This window comes from Mus caroli, unplaced genomic scaffold (genome assembly GCF_978045245.1).
Source record: "Mus caroli unplaced genomic scaffold, Mus_caroli_1 scaffold_1, whole genome shotgun sequence".
Taxonomy (NCBI): Eukaryota; Metazoa; Chordata; class Mammalia; order Rodentia; family Muridae; genus Mus; species Mus caroli.
Genome location: NW_028227256.1, coordinates 159076273 through 159099974, shown reverse-complemented (window position 1 = coordinate 159099974; position 23702 = coordinate 159076273). Strand labels below are relative to the sequence as shown.

At 41.6% G+C, this 23702-nt stretch overlaps 1 protein-coding gene across 1 annotated transcript; it reads right to left on the bottom strand.

The window, feature by feature from the left end:
• Positions 1-1384: 1384 nt before the first annotated feature.
• Positions 1385-23468, bottom strand: Tnfsf4 (TNF superfamily member 4). Its single transcript, XM_021176367.2, has 3 exons — positions 23307-23468; positions 3695-3737; positions 1385-1776 (listed from the first exon to the last, which is right to left on the bottom strand). Exons 1-3 carry the CDS (start codon positions 23466-23468, stop codon positions 1385-1387), a joined length of 597 nt encoding a protein of 198 aa, XP_021032026.1.
• Between the last annotated feature and the right edge of the window lie 234 nt (positions 23469-23702).

Sequence of the window (23702 nt, the reverse complement as noted above, 5' to 3'; positions counted from 1 at the left end):
TAGTCATGCACATTGCACATCCATAAAATATAGAGACATAAGTCCAAATTTAAAAAACAAAACACACATTTTCTTAAATATTGCCCATAGTTATAAACATTTACTTTTTCAGCTGTTACTTGTTAGGTAATAACAACTTTGCAAAACATAGTCAATAACAAAACTGTAACACACACAAACACACACACAGTCTCCTGGGTCACCAAGGCAGGGATCACAGAATATCTTGCCTAGTGTGTAGCCCATGGCAGGCTTTCCAGTAGTAACACCCGTGGTTATCCCATTTATGTAGCATTTTTATTCAGCTTCTTTTAATAACAGATTAAAACAGAGTGAGAATATAACTATAAATGCATAAGAGAAAATATAAAATTATCAGACAGAAAAATCCAAATACAACTGAATTCACTTAGTATTAAGATTAATAGCCTTCAGACTTCCCAGAGGTTTAAGAGATATTCACTGTATTTGTAGCACAATGTAATCCTTTTGGGGATATAAAACCATCTGGAAAGGTTTTGAGATGTGTTGTATCTTCTATTGAAAATGGTCCAAAAAAAAATAACTAAAACTTTAAAAATTATCAAAAATTTACCTAAAAGTTTTGGAAGGGGGAACCTACAAAAACAGTCTTGCTCAGGCTGTGAAAATCCTTCCTGGCCTTCATCCTGAGACATCCAGTTTGCCATCATCCTGTATAATAAAAATAGCCCTCAGGGTAAAAATTCCTCGTATACTCTGTAAAATAAACAAAGCTCTACTGGTTTCCTTACATCGCTGACATGGTTCTTTGGTGGGTATCATGGTCCCTAGGTAGTTCTTTGAAGGACATTTTCTTTTATGTATTCAGGGGCCAGGAAAGAAGAGAGATGAAAGAAGCTCAGAGTGCACTCTGTTGCTTAAACAGTCATCTTCAGGTCCTGCTCTCCACGGGGTAATCTTCTTTCCGAGCCCCCCATGAGATGAGAGACAGTTTTAGGCAACATGTAAACTTCTATCACCTTAGCCTTGAAGAGAGCACTCCAGCTCCTACTGGCTGGTGGATACCACCCTTTCCATGTTTTGCTCTTTCTTTTGACAACATCAAAATTCTAGAAGATAGCAATCAAGCGCCATTTTCAGTGGCAGATGTTTATTACAATGAGCTTCTGACCGACAGAAGCAATGTGTCTTGAAGAGACATTTTTTTTTTGATTCCCAGAAGAGCTCTTAGCAGGCTCAAGTCAATCCTGGGAATGAAAGGTCAACTGTTATGTAAGACATGATTTAAATATCCCTGAGTGAGGAAGTAGGGTAGGCTCTGTATTCAGTCACATCTCATGAACAGGATGCATTCATCTCTCGCGAGAAAGAACCTGTGTCCCGTCCATGCTCAGAGTGGAATTCACAGTGGTACTTGGTTCACAGTGCTGTGGAAAGATCCTTCAGGAGCGCAGTATCCAGGCGTTAGCTGGACAACAATCAGCTCCCCATCATTTATCTGGAGGTGTTCGCAGAGAGTATCAGGAGCATTTACAGTCAGGTAAACTTTATCTTTGAAAGCCAAAGAGGCCACCACAGTGAAGACAACCCTTCGACCATCGTTCAACATTGGAATGGAGATGGGATTATGATCCTCCCGGAAATGAAGGTCAATCTTGACCTCCTGGAAAAAGGAGACCTTCAGGTAGATGATATAAAGCCCATCGCACTTGATGACAACCGAATTGTTCTGCACCTCCATAGTTTGATACTCATTCTCGTATGACCTGATGAATAGTTGCCCATTCTCACATCCTGAAAAGAATTGAAATATAAGATTATCCCTAACAAAATATGAGGTAAGAACGCTCCAATGTGGTTAGAACAGAAGAAGAAAAAGTAACAAGGAGGGAGACTTTAGAAAAAATGAAAGCAAAAGAGTGCTGTAGTATATTGATGTCTCAAACCAGCTGTGTCTGTGGGGTAGGGGGAAAGGCAGAGCCAATGTCAGTCTTCAAGAAAGTGTAAGATGAAGTTTAGGAGTCAGAGCTGAGAGATTAAAGCCATTGTCACCTCAGGCATATGGCAGGACAGTCAGGTTCCAATATCCCCTGATTTTTTTTCAATCTTCAATGCTTACTTTCCAGCTGAGTGCATAGACTAAAACAAAGGTTGGCAGGAGTGGGGCAGCAGGGCCTACATTGCCTTGGTCCTGACCATCCCTGATTATCTTGACTCAGAGCAACTACATCTAGCCTAGCCGTTCCCTACACCTTTCCACCTGACCATGAAATCCCTATTTTCCACATGCCACTGGGAATCAGACTCACTGATAGCATCACTGGCAGCAGTCCAATAAACTCAGGATGCTTGTGGAATCAAAGTGGACACAGTCCCGGGAAGCAGGAAGAAAGAGGTCAAAGACATAGCCATGGGCTTCTTCCTTCTACCTCCTATAACTAGCATTTCCTGGAAGGTGACTTGGGAAGAGTCACTGCCACTGAGAAAGAAAAGGAAGAGGAAGAGAAGAAAAGGGAAAAGAGAAAGAGGAAGAGGAGGGAAAAGAGGACCAGCTGCATCTGGAAAGTTTGTGCCGGGCCTTCCCAGAAGCAAGCCCCAAAGCCCAAGTTTCTTACAGTTCGACATCAGCCTGAGTATTACCTTGAATGACTAAGCAACCACATCGTATACACCTACTCTGGCTCATGGTCCTTACTGATAGGAAATAACAGGCCCCTAGTGTTGACCCCAATTCAATAAGGCTTACTTTGTACAGGGCCCTAGAGCTGTCCTTTGAATCAAAAATAAGAATAACTTATTGAGGGCAAAATGTATTTCCCATTTAGTTTGTAGAGCTTAATAAATCCTTGAAAACCCATATAGAAACTTCTGGTGGTTGGCTGTGATCAAAAGCCCAAATGATATTCTTTTGCTCAAAGTATCAGGTGTTTTTCATATATGGCCTTCCAGGCTCTCCTTAAGGTATCACCATCTACAGAATAGAACTGGCAGGTGTCTTACACCCAGGCACATTTAGAATCCATAGATGAAAACCAAGTGAAATTCCTATCCAAAAAAGTATTTCTGGGGGGGGGGTTAAGAAAGGCTAGTACAGAGATAGGCACTTCTTTGGTTACTATTCCCCTTTGGGGGATGATGATGATGATGATGATGATGATGATGATGATGATGATCAGACTCCAACAATTTGGAGATGCAACACTTTTCTATGGGAAATGACAGATCCTATATTCTGAAGAAAATTAGGACTACAGACAAGAGCCTATTAAAGACATGGGTACAAGGTTATGGAAATGTGTTTGTCACTGAAGATAAGACCCTGGGCTCAGTTTCTCTCTCTCTCTCTCTCTCTCTCTCTCTCTCTCTCTCTCTCTCTCTCTCTCTCACACACACACACACACACACACACACACATACACACACATGCACATACACACACATACACAAAGCCAGGCTTAGAGGAGGTAAAGACAAGTGGATCCCTGGAGTTCACTGGCCAGCCTACTCGGCTAAACCAGTGAGCCTCAGGTATGGTAAGAGACCTTGTCTCAAAATATAATGTGAAGAGCATGTGGGAAGATACCCAGTGTCAACCCCTGGCCTCCACATGCACACACACACACACACACACACACACACACACACACACATGTATCACACAGATACACACAATAGGCACATAAAGATCAACTAAACTTTCAGTAATACTTACTGGTAACTGCTCCTCTGAGTCTTTGGATTGGAGGGTCCTTTGCCTAAGGAAGGGAAAAGATGGATATTTAGAGAAAAAGAAAAGAGAGATGGATACTGCAGCCCACAGGCACAATACCCGATGAAAGACATAGCTTTTCTGTGAGGATTTGACCAGGACTAGCCACATGCCCTTTGCTTTCTTATTACTGCACGTCTCTTCTAATAGGGGAGGATCACTCTGCTCTACCATGCAAGCATCTGAACTCTGTCATCATTTCTGCCAAACTCCTTTTTGGTTTATTTTGTTGGTTCACAGAGCCCCAGTTCTACATTAGATACAAACACACTTAATAGGTCCCAAAACAAAAACAACAACAACAGCAAAAAACAAAACAAACAAACAAAAAGAAAAACAACCTCACAGACTCTCAGAACAAACTAGGAGAAAATTGTGGATGCTTTTTGCGTGCTTTCTCTTCCACTGCATCTCAGGAGTAAGCATACCCTCTTTTCAAGGGTCAATACAACCTGCTCTAACCTGTCAGAACAGAGTGTTTCAACTGGCTTTAATTTTTTTTGCATTAATTTATTTTGTACATGAGTGTGTTTGTGTCTGTGTGTGTGTGTTTGCACTTGCCATGGAACATGTGTGCATTTCAGAGGACAATTGGGTAGAATCAGTGTTCTCCTTCTACCTTTACATAGTTTCAGGGGTTCAGACTCTGGTTGTCAGGATTGGGGCCAGTGCCTTTACCCACTGAGCCATCTCACCAGCCAAATTAGCTGTTTTTAAGCCTTGGATCTTTCCCTTCTCTTCAACAGCTTGAGAAACCTAACATGAGTCAAGTCAGTGCATGGCAGCAAGAAGTCAAACAGTAAGGAGCTTGATAGAAGCTCACAGGACTTAGCAGCTAAAAGGCCAAGAAACTCAAGATGGAGCCAAGTCATAACAAAAGGGCAGAACCCTATGAAAAGCATATTCGTGTCTGTTAAAAGCAGAAATGTCCTTGTACACACTGAGTTATCTCTCAAAGAATGCACCAAGAAGCCAGTTACAGATGCTGTCTCTGGAAAAATAATTAGCAGCCTGAGGTCACAAGTACTAGGGACCCTTTCTACAATTTTAGAGGGGAGTTATATGGTGTATTCCCTACTAATGAGAGAGAGAGAGAAAGAGAGAGAGAGAGAGAGAGAGAGAGAGAGAGAGAGAGAGAGAGAGAGAGAGAGAGAGAGAGAGAGAGAAATGCCCACTTTCTGGCCAAGAACAACAGCCACAAGGCTATTTTTGGCAGAAGATCCTGATGGGAGGCTTGGGAGCAAATTGTTTTCCTTCCCTGGGCAGTAAAAACCCTGCTTCCCACTCTCCTGGCAGACTAGTTAGCTGCAGTCAAGAGGATTCCACTGGGGACTCCCCATACCAATGAGGAATCCCCTACTTCTCTTTTAAACAGGATCACAGGCCTTCCTAGGCTAAAATCAACAGGCTGCATAGGGAGGAGAGAGGGCTTTCCCTGAACGCCCCCTCCCCCACTCCAGGGCCCCTAGACTGAAGAAAATAAAAATTCGAAGTGGTGAGTGTGTGAGAGAAAGGTTGCCTTGGGTAGGAATCCAAGTCTTGGCTCCCAGCCCTTTGTATGCTGTTTCTTTGCGTTTTAGGGAGTATTCTAGAAGGCCTCTCAAGAGGCCTATTACCCCCTTCACCTAGACAAATAAACTGCCCTGTGCTCTGGGACTCATCGGAAGTCATCTATAGAGTGGCATAGCGCTCAGCACAGCACACAGCTCTTGGGTTCTGATACCAGCCAAGCAAGTACTGGGTGAGCTTAGATTAAGTATCACAATCTCCCTGGGCACCAGATTGTCCTCTAATAATCACTACAACACTGTGGGTATCCATGTCAGGATCAGCGTCCCATGCAGGATCCATCCCGTGACATCTATACTTAAACTACTCCCCAAAGAGCAATAAATACATAAACGAACAGGCAAAACAAAACTAGTCAGTGAGGTGGCACACACCTTTAATTCCAACAAAGGAGGCAGAGGCAGGTGGATCTTACCCTGGTCTACATAGCAAGCTCAGATTGTGTCTCAAAACACAGAAACAAAACAAAGTTGGCAACCCGGAGTTAATGAGTTAATTGAAAGTGAAGACAAGAGGAAGTTTCCCCATTCACAGATTTACTTCAAGCTCTCTGATCTCAAAAGGCTTGTGACTTGATTTTTTCCTTCCTTCCTTCCTTCCTTCCTTCCTGCCTTCCTTCCTTCCTTCCTTCCTTCCTTCTTCCTCCCTCTCTCTCTCTCACTTTCTTTCTTTCTTTCTTTCTTTCTTTCTTTCTTTATTTATTTATTTATTTATTTCTTCCTTCCTTTCTTTCTTTCTTTCTTTCTTTCTTTCTTTCTTTCTTTCTTAATTTCTTCCCCTCTCCCCCTGGTGCTGGGGATTGAACCTAGGGCCTTTCACATTCTAAAAAAAACCACTTCACCAGCCCGCCTACCACCAACCACACCTCCAGGCATCCTAAAAACCTTGTGATTATGACAATGTCTTGTTAACATTAAATTCCCTGGGCACGTGGTTTGATTATTTCTACAGTCTGACTTTGTGAAAGACTCTAAAAGGTTCCTGTGTGCATGTGAGTGTGCATGTGTGTGTGTGTGTGTTTGTATTTTATCTTTTTGTTGTCCTGATGTTGTAGGAGGAACTATGACCAAAAGGCATCTTCTGGGACTGAAATGTCAAGAGGCAGAGAGGGAAGCACATGTGACTTCCTCCACTGGTTTGATCTGCAACCCCTAACATCCTGTTCCTTCTCCCAAAGGTCACCTAGAGTGGAAATTAGCATATCCTCAGAAACCTCTTAGAAACAACCATTTAGTGGATTCAGGTAATTTTGTGTACTGGAAAAAGATGATACTTCCTGCTCCCTTAACTTTTTCTGCTCTCATTGTGGGCACCTGATACCCAGCATCTGCTACCCAACTGCCCAGAAGAATCCCTACACCTCCCAGAGTCACCCCATCCCTGGACAGAGACATTCCCACATCTCCCAGAGATACTCTATAATATCCAGAGACACTGCTCAGAGACATTCCATGTAGTTCAGAGATCCTCACAATTCCAAAGCCAATCTCATGCTTGATCTGGCTACAACTTCATACTCACACTTCACACATATCTTTTTTGTGACTTATGATTAAACCAACTCATTTCTCTAATCCCCTTCTCCTTAGATGAAGAATCTGATAGGGCAAGACAGAGAGCAGATTTGATGGCCTCGGGTTTGTTTCAAATTGTGACTTCTCTGGCTTTGCGAATTTGGAAAAGACATAAACCTTTTCTTGGCATTCACTTTCATAAACACATACACATATGCATACACACACTGTACACACACATGCACAATGATCCAGTTACACTATAACTGGTATGCCCCCCAAGAGCTAACTGTAGTTTAAGGAAAGTAGCAGTTTGCCAACACATGGCAATTGCTCAGAAATGCTTGGTTACTCTCTACTCTATTTCTACTTATCTGTTTTTGCCCATCAGAATCACAACCCCAGGCCGAAATCAAATCCTTGATTCTTGATTGCTGTTTCTCCATACCAAATAACTTTAAGTCACTCTGTTCATACAAAAACTGATAGAAGCTGTGGTCCTAACTGGCAATACTTGGATACTACCAAAGGTTCTGGAGAAGGTGAAACTGTGGAGCAGCCACAAGGTGACCATTATTTTCAGTGCTAACAAGAAGTGGCCATAAGCTGTGGTGAAAAGATGGACCATCTAGAGACTGCCGTATCCAGGGATCCATCCCATAATCAGCTTCTAAACGCTGACACCATTGCATACACTAGCAAGATTTTGCTGAAAGGACCCTGATATAGCTGTCTCTTGTGAGACTATGCCGGGGCCTGGCAAACACAGAAGTGGATGCTCACAGTCAGCTATTGGATGTATCACAGGGCTCCCAATGGAGAAGCTAGAGAAAGTACCCAAGGAGTTAAAGGGATATGCAACCCTATAGGGGGAACAACATGATGAACTAGCCAGTACCCCGGAGCTCTTGTCTCTAGCTGCATATGTATCGAAAGATGGCCTAGTCGGCCATCAATGGAAAGAGAGGCCCATTGGACTTGCAAACTTTATATGCCCCAATATAGGGGAATGCCAGGGCCAAAAGAATGGGAATGGGTGGGTAGGGAAGTGGGGGGCGCTATGGGGGACTTTTGGGATAGCATTGGAAATGTAATTGAGGAAAATATGTAATAAAAAATATTAAAAATTAAAAAAAAAGAAGTGGCCATAAAAAGCTGTGGAGGAAATTTCACTTTGTATATCTGTGTAAAAGAACCACCAGTGAAGGCTACACTCTGTGTGACTCCAGTTGTAAAACATTCTGGTTGTAGCAAAGCTGCACTAAAATAGCTGGAGAGGGCTGAGCAGGGGCAACACAGGAGATGTTTGAGCATAGTGAAGCTATAATGTGGGGATATACATCATTATACATTAGTCAACCCCACAAAATATAGAAAATGCAATATCAAAAGTGAACCCCATAATAAAACAAAATCACTCTTGATGGATATCTTCAATGTCTATGATATTAGAATATTTTTATGTGATCATTAGAAAATTATATTAACTTGCTAATTTAATTATTTCCTTGTTCTTTTTGTTTTGTATTTTTGGTTTTTGTTTATTTGTTTTTTGAGACAGGGTTTCTCTGTATAGCCCTGGCTGTCCTGGAACTCACTTTGTAGACCAGGCTGGCCTCGAACTCAGAAATCTGCCTGTCTCTGCCTCCCGAGTGCTGGGATTAAAGGCATGTGCCACCATGCCCGGCTTATTTCCTTGTTCTTAACTGACGTATAACTTGCTGATTTTCAATTTCTTATCTATGACGTGGAGATAGAAAAGAATCTATTTTCTCAGAAGACTGGTGTGAGGTTGGTTGAGATAATATGTGTGAATGGTTAGCACCTGACATGAAAAATTTAAGGAGTCAACAAATATCAGCCATTATTCTTTGATACACAGAAAACAAAATCCATGTGAGTTTTATAATTTATCCCACATAATACTGTGTTCTATATGTGAAAAAAGAAAAATAAAAAATAATTTTTTAAAAAAGGAATAATAAATTAAAGAACATATCAAAACTACCAAAGTCCTTGAATCAAGTTCTCTATCTGTAACCCAGAGAGGACCTGGTCCTAATGAGAAAACAATCCAAAGACATCTGGTCTACCTCCACATAGTAAACACCGTGTCTGAATATAAAGAAAAGTAAATCCCCTAGAACATCTCCAGATGCTAAGGAAACTGGGAGATGTCAAAGAAACAAAGGGTCTCCACATAACCATAGCTTACAGAACAGAGTTTCTTTATTCTACAAAGTGTGAAGGTCTCTCATCATAAGTGAAGAGCAAAGTTCAAAATACTTTGTTTAGGTTGCTAAGGACTGAATCGAAGGCCTTGCCCATATAAGGCAGATACTCTTCCACTGGGCTGTAACCCTGCTCTTTCTTTTTTATTTTAAGAGAGGGTCTCACTAACTTGTCCAGTCTGGCCTTAAGCTTATTTTCTATCACATGATGCCCTTGAACTCTTGATCCTCCTATATCAGCCTCTTAACTGGAGACTATAGCTCAATGTCTCCAAACCTAGCAACAATATTCCTGCACATACAAATATAGAAGGAAGGGAAACTGCCTTGCAGATTGTATTAATATTCCACTCCTATGTTCTTGTATCCACTTCAGCACCAGCCTTGGAGAAAAAAAAAATAGTTGCCACACAGCAGATTGAAAATGACCTCATCATAATGGCATCCAGGGAAAACCCAGAATTCATGCTTTCACCTCTGGGTGTCAAATATGCTACAGATGAAGAAAATAAGGAAGGGAGAGAGGGAGGAAGGAAGGAAGGAAGGAAGGAAGGAAGGAAGGAAGGAAGGAAGGAAGGAAGGAAGGAAGGAAGGAAGGATAGGGAAGGAGGAGGGAGGAACAGACGGAGAGATGTAGGGAGGGATGTAGGGAGGGAAGGAGGAAGGCAAGTGAACACAGGAACAACTGAGTACCGAGGTAGCAAACACAAGGAATTTGACAACTGATTATGTCATGTGTATATGTAGTGCCTGGAGATAGATGATAACACTACAAGAAGATGCATCTAATGCTGAGATGCATTCGAATCTCCTGGGAAAGTTATGAAAAATAAAAATAGAGATTCTTGACTTAGTCCCAAAGCCCCTGGATCTAAAGGTCTGAATCGCCAAGCACAGTAGTAAATGTCTTTAGTAGCAGCAGAGAGGCAAAGGCAGGTGGATCTCTGTGAGTTCCAGATCAGCCTGGTATATGTGGCCATTTCCAAGCCAGTCAGGACCTACCTACATAGTGAGTCCCTGTCCCAAAGAAAAAAATGAAAAGTGTGGGTGGAGTCAGAAATAAAGAAGAATCCAGGTTTCCCAGTTTGAAAATCATCTTACTAACCTGTCAATGTCTGAAGATTTCTCAGTAAACCCTATAGGGAAAAATAATGGTACTCAAGAAATGCTTGCTGTTCACTGGATGCTATTCAATAGTTGAAGAATGATATGATTACCATATTATTTGGTAGTTTGGATAGAAGCAGTAGCAAGTTATTAGGTATTACTTGATAGATAATGTCAGGTCATATCTGTTCTGAAAATAGCATCATTTTGCTTTTCTTTAAACCTGAATAAAATTCCATTCTATACATGTACCATTTTCTTAAACTATTCACCTGTCATTGAGTTAAATAAAGTAAGCCAGGTCCACAGACACAAATTCTGCATGTTTTCTCTAATAATGTGGAATCTATATTTATGTGTAACTCATAAAAATAGAAAAATGACTGTGAGAGGTTAAGGAGAGTCTAAAAGAGGGGGAAGGAGAACATAAAAGGTTAAAGGAATAAATATGTGACATCAGAGTGGAAGGGACCATTTGGGGGTAGGAACAGGACTAGAAAAGCATGGAGATGGTTGACAGTAAAGGTCAGTGAGCAGGGTCAATAAGAACAGAGTATAATGATACATATATATACTGCAATGAGGGGCTGGAGAGATGACTCAGCAATTAAGAGCACTGACTGCTCTCCCAAAGGTCCTGAGTTCAATTCCCAGCACCCACATGGCAGCTCACGATGACCTATTACTCAGTTCCAGGGGATCTAACAGCCTCACAGAGACAAACATACATGCAAGCAAAACACCAATGAACATATAAATAAATAAATAAATAAATAAATAAATAAATAAATAAATAAATCATTCTAACAGAATCAGCTAACCTGGACCCTTATAGCTCTCAGAGACTAAACCACCAACCAAAGAATATACACGGGCTGGACTTAGGCCTCCCCGAGATGTGAAGCTTGGTCTTCATGTGGGTCCTGAGCAACTGGAGTGGGGGCTGTTGCCTGCCTTGGGATATGTTCTTCTAGCTGGGCTGCCTTGTTTGGCCTCAGTGGGAGAGGAAGTGCCTAGCCTCGCAAATACTTGAAGTGCCAGGATGGGGGGATACTAAGAGGAGGTCCCCACCGGCTCAAATGAGAAGAGGAGGGAAGATGGGGGAAGGATTATAGGAGGGGGGTGACCAAGAGGGGGCAGTAAGTGGGATGTAAGATGAACAAGTGAATAAATATATAAATAAATAATAAACTTTTAAATGCTTCAGTGAAACTCTTTGCTTGCATGTTAACTAAAACAAACTGATAAAAAGAATAAAAATACTTTAAAACTAAACTGAACATTTCTATGAGACAGTCATTATACTCAACTCACAAAGTGAACACAAAGTTAGAATATATACACTCCTTAGTTTTGGCAAACTTGTGTATCATTCATAAAAGTGATCTCTCCACATGAAGCCTTTAGGAACTATCAACAAGCAGTGTGCTTCATAGAGTCCCAGACAATGAAAATAAAAACTATCTCATGGCTTGGTAGCATAAGAGAAAGTACCTGGATCTAGGTTTTGAAAGAGGGAAGACACAGAACAGCAAAAGGTCTATAATTCGCCAAAAGAATGACCTACAAATAAGGCCATTCTCTGTGTATTTAAGACAGGGGAAACAAAGAACTGGGAAATTCTAATAGTACCAAGCACTGAGGTAATCTTGTTGCAATTGATTACTCCCCTATCCCCCAACCCCACTTAAAATCATCATGCAACAATTACCTGTAGAAATTAGAAATAGGAAAATTAGAGTCAGTGAGGTTTAGAACTTGTTAGAGAGTAAAAGGTACTATGTTCAGAGTTACAGTAGTCACTCTTCTCTTGCCTCCAGGATTCCTTAAAAAAATAAAAAGTTCATTAAAAAACTTCTCCAGCTGTTCATACCATGTCCCCCAAGAGGGTGATGATGTTTTAAGAGATCATCTTTGGACAGTGTCAGCTTCTGGTTCTGACTCAGTAGAATGTGACATAATGCTGTTGACCTTATAGTCATCTGGCATTTGTCTGGAAGAGGGCTATCTGTACCAGGAGCAAATGTTACTCATCAAATATGAAACCAGGAAGTAGGCTCTGCAGTCATATATGGAGCTTGCTATTCCTCACTCAACACCAGGGCACAATTTGAAGATCTCGAGGGAGCATATGAATGAGTTGTGAGTCACTTGAGGAGATTGGGAAAACTCTGTGACAGTGTTCCCTTAGTGCACCATGCCACCTCCACTGTGACAGAGTTGATGTCCCCATCTTGAGTTTACCGTTGAGATCTGAGAAGTCATGAAAGCACCACCTAATAAATTCTTAGGCTGGGTCTCAAAGCAGAAAAGTGGGATTTTTTCACACTTCCACAATACAGTGGACTGGGAGACTAGATTTCTTTACTTAAGGACTCAGTGTGTAGTTCATGGAAGCGGCATCTTGCAAACGGTGGATTCTGCTTCTGACGAAAAAAAAGCTCAGAACCTTGTTGAGGGAAAGGATTGGGAATAGGAATAAGGCAAAAACTTGGCCATCTTCAATGTTCATAAAAATGTGTCCCTAGCTATATTCTCGTAGAGACAAAGGCAGTGGCTTTGAAAACCTTAATTTAAAAAAAAGTTGAGTGACTTTTGTGAACCCAAAGAGAAGCTACATTAATTCTTATCCAAAACATGCTCACCCTGAATACATTGTGTCAGCACATTTTTAGTGTAACCTCTCTTAAACTCAGTTTTGCCTTCTTCCCCACTACACTGCCTGCTGATAATCTAGTGGCCTTTCTTTTAACCATTTCCTGTCTTCTTGTAAAGCTACTTAGTGGTGGTTGTATGTGGCTCCATAGAGAAACTCACCAATTTCTATCCCAGAGAACATGGACTGTGGTTTCATTGTCTCAGGTTTCTAAGAGTAATCTCAGATTTTTCAACTAAACAACAAAAACAGCCAGAGATATACATTCCACCTGAACAATAAAAAGCATTAAAAAAAGTATATGACTCATCTAACACACTAATTCTTTAAATATCTTCAAAGGCAGGATGTTCTTGTACTAGAATTTCCCACTCCAAGTTAACTACAGAATTCCTTGAATAATACCGACAAAGGGATCTACTGAAACATTTCTCCCTTCCTCCCCTCAGTGATTGAGAAGGTATTCACTAAAAATATTCTTGCACTAGTTTAGTGTCTAAGCAACTGAAAGAGTAAGTTGACAATGTACCCACCATGTCACCATATTTCTATCAGTTCTCAAACATAATGGCACTCAGTAATCAAATATTTGCTGACCAAGAGAGCCAATTTCAACAATCATGGGCAATGCACAGTGACAGTGTCAGCTGTTATATAGCTGCTGGCCTGGGTCCAATCATGGTTGTTAAATTGTCTTGGTCATTTTTGAGTGTAAGGAAAGCACTGGAAGTCCTACCACTGGTGTCTTCTACAGGAAGTTACCCACTTCTAGGCTCATTTACTACATAAGAAGAAGGGACCACTTGTAGTGACAATTTTGGAATTTTGCTTTCTTTAAAAAAAAAACACAGAAATATTATAAGACTATATTTTCATGTTAATCCCGGGTTTGGGGGTTTGTGCTTTAGATGGTCCACAGCAGGTGATTATGATTTTCCCTGTGCTTTAGCAAGGGCATGATTTTGCCAGTGGCCCATAGTTTCTGCAATTGTGTGATGTTGAGAACTCTGGGGACTTTTCAGAGGATATAAAAATTAGGGCCTTGAGTGGCAGGGTGGGTTGTTGGTTGGTTGTGTGGGTTGTTGGTTGTTTTTTGTTGTTGTCGCCCGTGGCTTGTTAAGTAGCCATGTATCAAGAAGAAATTAGATATCCTAACACCAGAGATCAAACTTGTCCCAAGGAACTTGATGTCCCTAATCAGCAGGAGGTAGTCTAATGATAATGTCAACCCCTTTCTTTTCTTTTTTCTCTCCTAACTAATGTTAGGGGATTGAAGGGGTGGAAGAAAGAAGAACTCACAAAGTAGTAACACAGACTACAACTACTGCCTTAAAAGGCAATCTAGTAGAGTGGACTGGGCGTCAGACTAGCAGTAGCACTTCCTGGTTTCTTTACTGAGTCTAGAACAAGCTTTTTCCCTTTCTGGACTTTTACTATCCTCATCTTGATGTCCAACTTCAATTAAAATGACGGTGCTGCAGTGCCTAATGACAACTCCATTGCAGAAGTTCATCAAATCACATCACCAAAGAGTAATCTACAAGCATTATGTGACAAGAAGACCTTCTGGACCCAGATCTTTACACAGACCCCTCTGATGTGAGAAAAGCAGCAGCAGGCCTTTTCCTCCCCAGCAGGAGAGTTTCCTCTACTAATTGAGGGACACTCAAGGTTGTGCCTGGTTCAGCAAGACTCCTAGGCTCATTTGCATGAGGCTGATCTCCCAGCACTTGCTCCAAGGGAAAATGAGATTGGTGAAGGGTGCAATCGTCAGATTACAGCACTGGGAAAATGCTGGTGGACAATGGATTTTCAACTAAAACTTTTCAGCCAATTAATAGAAGACAATTGTGTAAGGCAAAAGGAAAGGTTCCTCCGCACTTTTCTTTTCTTTTTTTTTTCTTTTTTTTTTATTTATTATTACATGTAAGTAGAGTATAGCTGTCTTTAGACACACTAGAAGAGGGTGTCAGATCTCATTACAGGTGGTTGTGAGCCACTATATGGTTACTGGGATTTGGACTCAGGACCTTCAGAAGAGCAGTCAGTGCTCTTACCCGCTGAGCCATCTTGCCAGCCCTCCTCTACACTTTTCAAAACCCAACTGACAGTAAGGCATCTGTAATTCCTTATTAATGTCTGCCATGCTTGTCATATGCCCTACTATTCTCCTTTAACTTCATCTTACTGGTTACAAGCAGTATCAGAACAGGAGGGCCATATCTGTCTTGTTCACCATTTTCCCCTAAATGCCTGACAGGAAACCCATGCTCCATGAACACTAAAAAAAAAAAAAATGAATGAATGAATGATATCACTTGGGTTGAATAGCATGCTCTTCAAATGCATAAAGCTGAGAATATGCCCTTATTTGGAAATAGATCTGCAGAGTTTTCACAAATATGAATAGTCAAAATGACATCGACAGGATTAGGGTGGGTCCTAAATCCAATATGACTGGTACCCTTCAAAGAAAAAGAGAGGCTCCACAGAGAGGAGAAGGTTGCCATGTGATAATGAGGGAAGATAATGTGAAACCAAAGAACATGTGGATTTTAAGGAACCACCCAAAATGAGAGGAATCGGGAAGGGTTCTTGTTTAAAGCATTCTCTGAGAGCATGACCTTTCCAGTACCTCTGGTGTCAGAGCTGTGAGAATCAATTCCTGTTGTGTTAAGCCACCCAGATTGTGATAATTAGCTACAGATGGCAAACCACGGAACAATAGAATGTACTTGCAGGTAGTGTAGAAACAAAATGAGAGGAATCGGGAAGGGTTCTTGTTTAAAGCATTCTCTGAGAGCATGACCTTTCCAGTACCTCTGGTGTCAGAGCTGTGAGAATCAATTCCTGTTGTGTTAAGCCACCCAGATTGTGATAATTAGCTACAGATGGCAAACCACGGAACAATAGAATGTACTTGCAGGTAGTGTAGAAACACACAACATAGCATCTCATTAACTACTTGAATTGGTGGCTAATAGAACTGAAAAGACCTAAACAATTATATAGCCCAGTCTCCTTCCTGTTTAAAAAGAAAAAGAGGAGGAGAAAGAGGAGGACTGGAAAAACGGGTGCAGATCAGCTTCTCTCTCTATCAGAGCATGTCAGGCAGGCAATGGTGTGTTTTCTGAAAGGATCCTGTAAGGTATTACGTAATTGTTAAAGCTGCATTAACCACGTTATCTATTTTTGTGTACGTAGCTGTAAGTCTTTCTTCTGTGACAGAGCATAAATCCTCCAATCTTCCTTCAAAGGCAACTAATGTCAGACAGAAAAGTACAGTTTTAAATCAGTCAGGAGCATCCTTAAAAGTTCCGAGTTCTGAGATCACGGACAAGTGTAGCAGAAAGAGGCAAGATTGGGATTTTGACCTTCATTCCCAGCCCTGATCTCTCTGTGCAAACCTTGACAAGCCACTTGCTTCAGATTTCCCAAGCATTTAATAGCACAACCATGTCATTTCTACCTACCTCCAAGGACACAGTAAAGAAGAAAAGCCAGAAGTAAGGGAAAATATAGGCCAAATTGAGGGACATTGTCACAGGTGACATCACTCAACGCCCCCTCCCTGTGTCCACACTGATCTCAAGAACACTGATTTTCCCAGTCTTTATTGTACCTCACACGATAATATCTTCAGGGGTCTTAGAATCTGCAAGCATGAAGTACCTAACACACAAATAATTCTGAATTACCTTATTGCTAAACTGTAAGACACGTTTTGCAATTTATTTTACAGTGCAGAAAGGCATTATTTCCCTCCCATGCTGACTATATTGATGTTTCTTTTTCATTTATAATATTAACCTAAAATTTATAATATTAGAAACCTTGTCTGACTATTTATCCTGGATTCCAGGCTCATGTTGTTGCTGTCTGCAGGGAAGCCTAGCCTTCAGTGTACATCACTTAAACTTACCAGAGCCCTCAATTTCCCACCAACACAATGCTATACTTTGTAATGAGGGCTTTGATCCATAATGCTTATTAAACAGTATGGAAATAATTAAAGTATGGGGGTCTCTATTTCTATATTTGTTAGTCCATGGAGAGACTTTAAAATGTTATCAAAGTCAAATAAATACATACAAATTACTCCACCTATGAGCCATTTCAGAATAAAGGCTATCCTAAAAAGAAATCAGTGACTCAGGTTACCTATGTTTCCAATAGTGTGAGTCGGAACCCATATGCTCCTCACAGATATGGTTCTCTGCTGTCTGACAGCCAAGTCTCTGGAGAAGTGGAAGACGTGACTACAGGTCAATAGAAATGGCCTGGTCTGTGTATTTTAATCCTGTAACTTTAATAGTTTTAAAAATATTAACTTATTTGTTCATTTAAAGGGATGTGTCTGCCTGAGTTGTGTGCATGTGCCTACAGAGGCCAGAGGAAGGTGTCAGATCCCTTGAAACCTGAATTACAGTGACTGAGAGCCACTTGATATGGGTGGGAACCAAATGAGGTCCTCAATATGTTGATAAGCACTCTTATCCACTAAGCCATCTCTCCAACCTTGAATTCTAGATTTTTTTTGAACCATTTTAACCAGACACTGAACCTAATAACACTTCATGACTTCATAAAGTCTCCCCTTCTGTCTTCTTTTATTCTCTACTATAGCCATAAACAACTCTTAATTAGAAACCTGTGTTTTTAAAAAATTAAAAACAGAACTATTTTTAGGGTGGATTATTTTAATTCCCAAATTTCCAGTATAGAAATCAAGTCTATGAAGCCATAGACCTTACATATTATGCCTGCTGAGTTAAGAGGTATAGTTGATTGTCAGCATTTATGCACACACACACACACACACACACACAAAACAAAGTAAAAGTGATGCCTCTGTGTGGTTATGAAAATATGCCCATGAATAGCAATAATAACTTTAGCTTTTACAAAACTCAGTACTCACGTGTGTGAACCTCCCCAACAAGTTCCAACTTCAAAAACCCAACACACAGTGAATTTACTCAGTAACATGAAGCTAATAGCCTAAGAACAGCTGGACTTCTGGTTCCTGGTTCCCTGTGTATTTGTACTTTAATGCCTGGCCCCAAAGTCTAAGATGATTTTCTGTATTTCTATATAATGAAGTATTTTCACTCCTTTATTTTGAAAAGTATCAAAACCAGCAAAGCATGGGATGTTAGGGATTCCAATTTCACAGTAATTCTTCTGTTTTTCTCACCAGTGACTATAGAGAGGGAAGCATGCTGTATGTTGTCATTGTGTTTTCATGTGTTAAATCATAACACTCCCCGAGACTCCTTTGACTCACATGATCACAAAGAATTAATGCTCATTTTCCATGAACACAAAACCCATGAAGTGGGAAGAAAATGGCATGTTCTTGGACAGTGTAGGGCACAGAGGTAATTGTCACCAAAAGGAAAAGAATAATCAAGGCAGGGTTGCTAGCCCCTTGGCAAGACTGGGTCTGCTCAGTGCTAATAGCTGGGGGCAACACTCAACAAAGATAAATAGGGAGATCATATCCATAGGTCAGGTGTATATTTGTGTTTATATGTATATTTGTATGTAATGTTTTTAAACATAATTCCATCCACAGTATGCTATCCAGTCAGAATATACATATACCTAAGTTGCTCGTTTAGAAAATACCATCCCTGTGTGAAGAAGATTAATATTGCCAAATAGTGCTCGTCCTCATCTGCGTGAATGAGCACTTGATTCCCTATGAGAAATTGATTTCCTTTTAGATCAAAAGAGGTTACTACATGAATTCAGTTAAGGAGAATGTGGGCAAGCTGCCTTAAGATATAAGAGGACGGTTAGTTTTACAGTGGTGCCCCCTAGTGCCAGGTGAAATTAGGTTGATTTCTGTACTGCCCATCTTTAGATCCCATGCAAGAAAGAAAATGTGGAGAAGCATCCTTGTTGGTAACTGCTGCCTTTGGCATAGAATAGAATAAATCAAGTTACCCAGGATGGTTCACAAGATCTTTTGCCATTTCTGCCTGCCCAGATCTTCATCTCCTAGCCCCCCCTTCTTTCTGAACACTCAGTTTCAACCATGTTGGATGATTTGCTATTCTGCCTACCCATCCCCATCTCCATCCCTCCTGTCTGTGGAGGAAATTCCACTCTCAACTTTAACATCAGCTGAATATCATATCTCTTACATCAGCCCCTTGACTCTCCACAAATATGCTCAGACATCTTAGGCAACCCCTTCTCCCTCCATTCCTCTTTCCACTGTCCCCTGAGAACCAACCCCCCCCCACATCTGTTATCTTTTTGCCTCATCTCAACTCTTGACCATTAATTTAAAGAGTTTTTTTTAAAACCTCCAGTGCAGTTTTTATTCTGAAGCTTCAAACAATACCCTATACAAAAGAAGCATTCAGAACGAATGTAAGGTTGTTTTAACTGATAAGATGGAGTGCAAAAGTCAAAATCACCTGGTTAATTAAGTAGGTAGGTGATCATGAGCAATTTACCTACCATCTTTGGGTTTTTGTTTTCTCATAAAATACTGTATCTAATATCTGCTCAGCAGCCTAGGGTCTATGGAACATTTCATTAACATCCACCATGAGAGCCTCCAGAACCTTCACGATGAATTAGTCCAACAGTCCAAGTGTTCCTTTTTTAAATCTCAAAGACTTGCTCAGAGAAAGTAAATTCTACTCAAATTTGAATTTATTTTATGTATATGATTGAATAATTAATAAGAAAAAGACATGGTAGATCACATGTAGACATTTAAGTTAATTGTAAACCAAGATTCAAGGCAAATTCCTCTTTCTTTTTTTTTTGGGGGGGGGGTCTGTCTCTGTCTGTCTGTCTGTCTGTCTGTCTGTCTGTCTGTTTGTCTGTCTGTCTGTCTGTCTGTTTGTTTGTTTGTTTGTTTTTTGAGACATGGTTTCTCTGTGTAGCCCTGGCTGTCCTGGAACTCATTCTGTAGACCAGGCTGGCCTTGAACTCAGAAATGCATCTGCCTCTGCCTCCCGAGTGCTGGGATTAAAAGTGTGCACCACCACTGCCTGGCCAAATCCCTATTTCCAGCATTTAACAATGACAACAACAACAAAAGTTGGCATTTTATAATACAAAACATCACCAAGAGACTGAATTCTAACTCTTGACACAGACCACATCTGCTTTTCCTAACAGAGACAAGAGACAAGAAGTTAGGGTTTGCTAAGGAAAAAGTCCTTAACTATATAAGGTCATGGTCAAGGTGACATGGAGCTTGGAAGACTTCAACAGCACAGGGACACAGACATATAACTTACAGCTGGGGAGATAGCTCAGATGATAAAGTATTTGCATAGAAAATATGATATCCTAAAATGAGCTCCCAGGACCCTCGTTAAGATGCCAGACATAAGAGTGTGTGCTAGAGACCCTGGTCCAGTGAAGGCAGAGACGGGAGGATCTCTGGATCTCAATCACCAGACAGTCTAGCCTCATTGGTGCACCCTAGACCAATGAGCAATGTCATCTTAAAGAGAGGGTGAGGCATTGCTGAGGATGACATTAGAGGTTGCTCTCAGGCCTCCACACACAATTGCACATACACATGCAGCCATGTACACAAAAGCAAGTTCCTACACATAAACATATGCACACCCACAAATGCCACATTCAAAATAATAAAAACAAGGAGCTCCTTCTCAGCTCCTAGACCAGCTTCCCCTCTGCCTACTGCTTCCCAGTTAAAGTCCCAGGTAAGACTAGAAGCCTAGCACTTTACATGGTACCCCAGGGTAATGTCTGATGCACAATGAGGCAGCAGCAGCAGCAGAATTCCATTTTATAATTCGAACCAGTGATATTCTAGAGTGTTTGTGTCTTTCCTCGTTCTTTTTCTTTAAGATTTATTTATCTTATGTATATGAGTGCACACTGTAGCTGTCTTTAGACACTCAAGAAGAGGGCATCAGATCCCATTACAAATGGTTGTGAGCCACCATGTGGTTGCTGGGAATTGAACTCAGGACCTCTGGAAGAGCAGTCAGTGCTCCTAACCGCTGAGCCATCTCTCCAGCCCCGTCTCTTCCTCATTCTAAGCAAGGTACTTCATGAACTACAAGGAGAACAAATTAAGTATCCAAAGAATACTCATGAAAATATGATTCTTCCAGGCCAGTCTTAAGAGCCAAGAAATCGGCACCTATAGGCACAAAAATCTGCTAACGTACATTTCTGTTCCTTCAGCTCCGCCCCCCCCCCAAGCCTGTTCTTTTAGATGGCATGCTCATTAGCTGATGAGCAGAAAGAGCTCTCAATGTCCATTTCCTACAACACATCCCCTGTTACTGATGAGAAAACCAAGTCCCAAAGAAACACATGAACTGCAGAAGAGGTGGGTACAGGCTGTCTTTGGGCAGGGAAGTGGGGGAGGGGCAAACTGCAAAAACAAAGCTGTTTCTCCCTTATGTCAATAAAATCTAACTCACTCATTATTGTTGCTACATAAACTTCAAGGAAAATGTGACTGCCTGGTAGAGTTTAGAAGCTGGAACCTTGAATGTAGGAAATCAAAGCTAAAAAAGTAAAGCTAAGAAATAAGGAGAAAGGAAAGTGATGAGATTCTCTTCAAAATACCTTTTCCCTACAACAGGAAAAACCTAGCTGGGTATAGGCCTTATAAGCATCGCAGTTCATTTCCCCTGACACCTCACTTCAACATATGTCTCCCAGGACAGGTCTCCTTGCACCAACCTCACCACCTGGTCCACCCCCCAACCATAACGCCAAACATTCATGTTTTAAAGGTTACCAGTTCCTTTGTCAAAGAAATTATCTTCCTCCTTCTGGTCTTTTCCCTATCCATTCAATTAGACCAAGTTCCAGGGAAAAAATACATACTATCTATCTATCGATCCCCCCTAATACGTGAGATTAAGTATACTGGTCCATTGCGCTGCCCAGGTCTGAGAACAATGTAAAACTCTGAGTTACACAAGCTCCCAAATCTTCTCTATCAAGAGCAACCAGGTGGCTTATTTCATGAGGAATCAGTTTCAATGTCCAATTCATATCTCCTGCTTTTGATTCCACTTCGAGCCAAGACCACAGAAAACAAATTCCCTCATAGACTGCTCTTACCTCAAAGAGTGCCTTTGGCTTTACTTCCCACATCTGCCGCAGTTTCTGGATGACTTGAAGAAAGGACACGAATTCTTACCATGCCTGGGGGAGAATGTCCACGGAGGTCCCAGACACCAGCGGTTCACTTTTTGCTCTCTGCTGCCTCTGCCTGATACTCTGTGTGCCTTGTTACCCTAGACTGGGGTCCTAAGTCCTTCTCATACCACCGAGTGAGGAAACACTCTGGCCCTGTGGTTGTTTGAAAAGTCTCAAGACTCCCAGACCTATTCAAGGCTCGCAGCTGGTCTATTTTTGGTTACTCTGTTTGCTTTCTTTAAAAAGCCTGATTCCGGTCTGTGTCTTAGACATCCTACCGTGAACAAATTACTCTACCCTAGCACCTTCTCCCCCAAAGTGCCTACAGAATATCCATCCAACGCCCTACACAGAGAGCTATGTGGAGTGGAGAGAAGAGGACCGGGATGATGCTGCTCTAATTGGCCAAGCAGGCTTGAGCCCCGCACCAGTTTGCCGGCCCAAGGGACAAGCACAATACAAGGTTCAGCCCTCGTGAACACATACGCTCCCGACAGCTTCTAGTTATCAAAACCGCACTTCCTGTACACAGAGACATGCCCAGGCCTTTGCCCGGACTGCTCGTCGTATCCTGGTTTAATTTGACGTAGCTGTGTCTCTGATATGGCCATGAAAAAGACATTCCATTCTGTCTGTCATCCACCATGGAATGATTTGCTGACATAAAGCAACCACTGGGGAAACAAGAATTATGAGGCCAGATCCAACATGGAATTCTGGGGAGACCTGCAGTGAACACTTAAAGAACATACGAGCAAACAAAACTATGAGATTAAGTGATTGATGTAAACGTCTGAGCCAACAAATGTGCGCACACATTGCTGCAGGTCGGTGATAGCAAGAACTCAATCCTGAAACCTTCAAAAACAAACTTTAAGAACCAGATCGCCTTGAATATCTGCAGACTCATGAACGCGGTGGGAAGTAAAACGGGTCCGTTATTTGTCTTTCTTTTATATGGATTCCTCGATCAGACACATTGCTACCAGGATGGATAGAGAAATATCAGTAGCCCAAAGCTTCAGGGTGACAGCTCATTAAGATACACCAGGGGTTTTGCCTTGCAAAACAAACAAACAAAAACCACTAGAAGCAGGGCCCCTCTGCCCTTTACTTCACCCTAGCACTGCTACTGTTAAAATAGGAAGGAAAGGAGACACCAAAGGATATTTGACCGCACTTTACAATCTCTGGGTGGCAGGGGGCAGGAGCTGAACAGTTTTACCATTAGATCCTTTACAGGTGGCTGCAGCTGTTGCAGTTGGCGCTCAGCCAGAGCTGGAGGAAAAGCAGCGCGCACTGGTGCATCTTACCGGAGAGGAAGAGAGTTGCAGGCAGACATAGATGAAGCACAGAAGCATCCCTGCTCCCTTGATCCCAGAGACCACCAGCCTTAGCGTCTTCTTCCACTTGAATCTTGGCCTTGATCCGTTTTCCAGATTCTCATCCAGGGGTTGAACCCCTTCCCCTTCCATCTCTGCAGTCGGGGTGCAGAGGAGATACAGCTGTAGCGGGGAACCTGAGGAAGACTGCTCTTCACCACAAAGGAGCCAATAAGGGCAAAGTCAAGCCTGCGGGTCAGAAGATAAAGGTCCCAGAACAGGAGACAAAAGGCAATTGAAGGAGCAGAGCAGAGTCTCTCCGTTTTAACGCTGCAGGTTTTGCAGGCGGGGGAACTTCTATGTGACTAATCTGAATTTCCCCTTTAC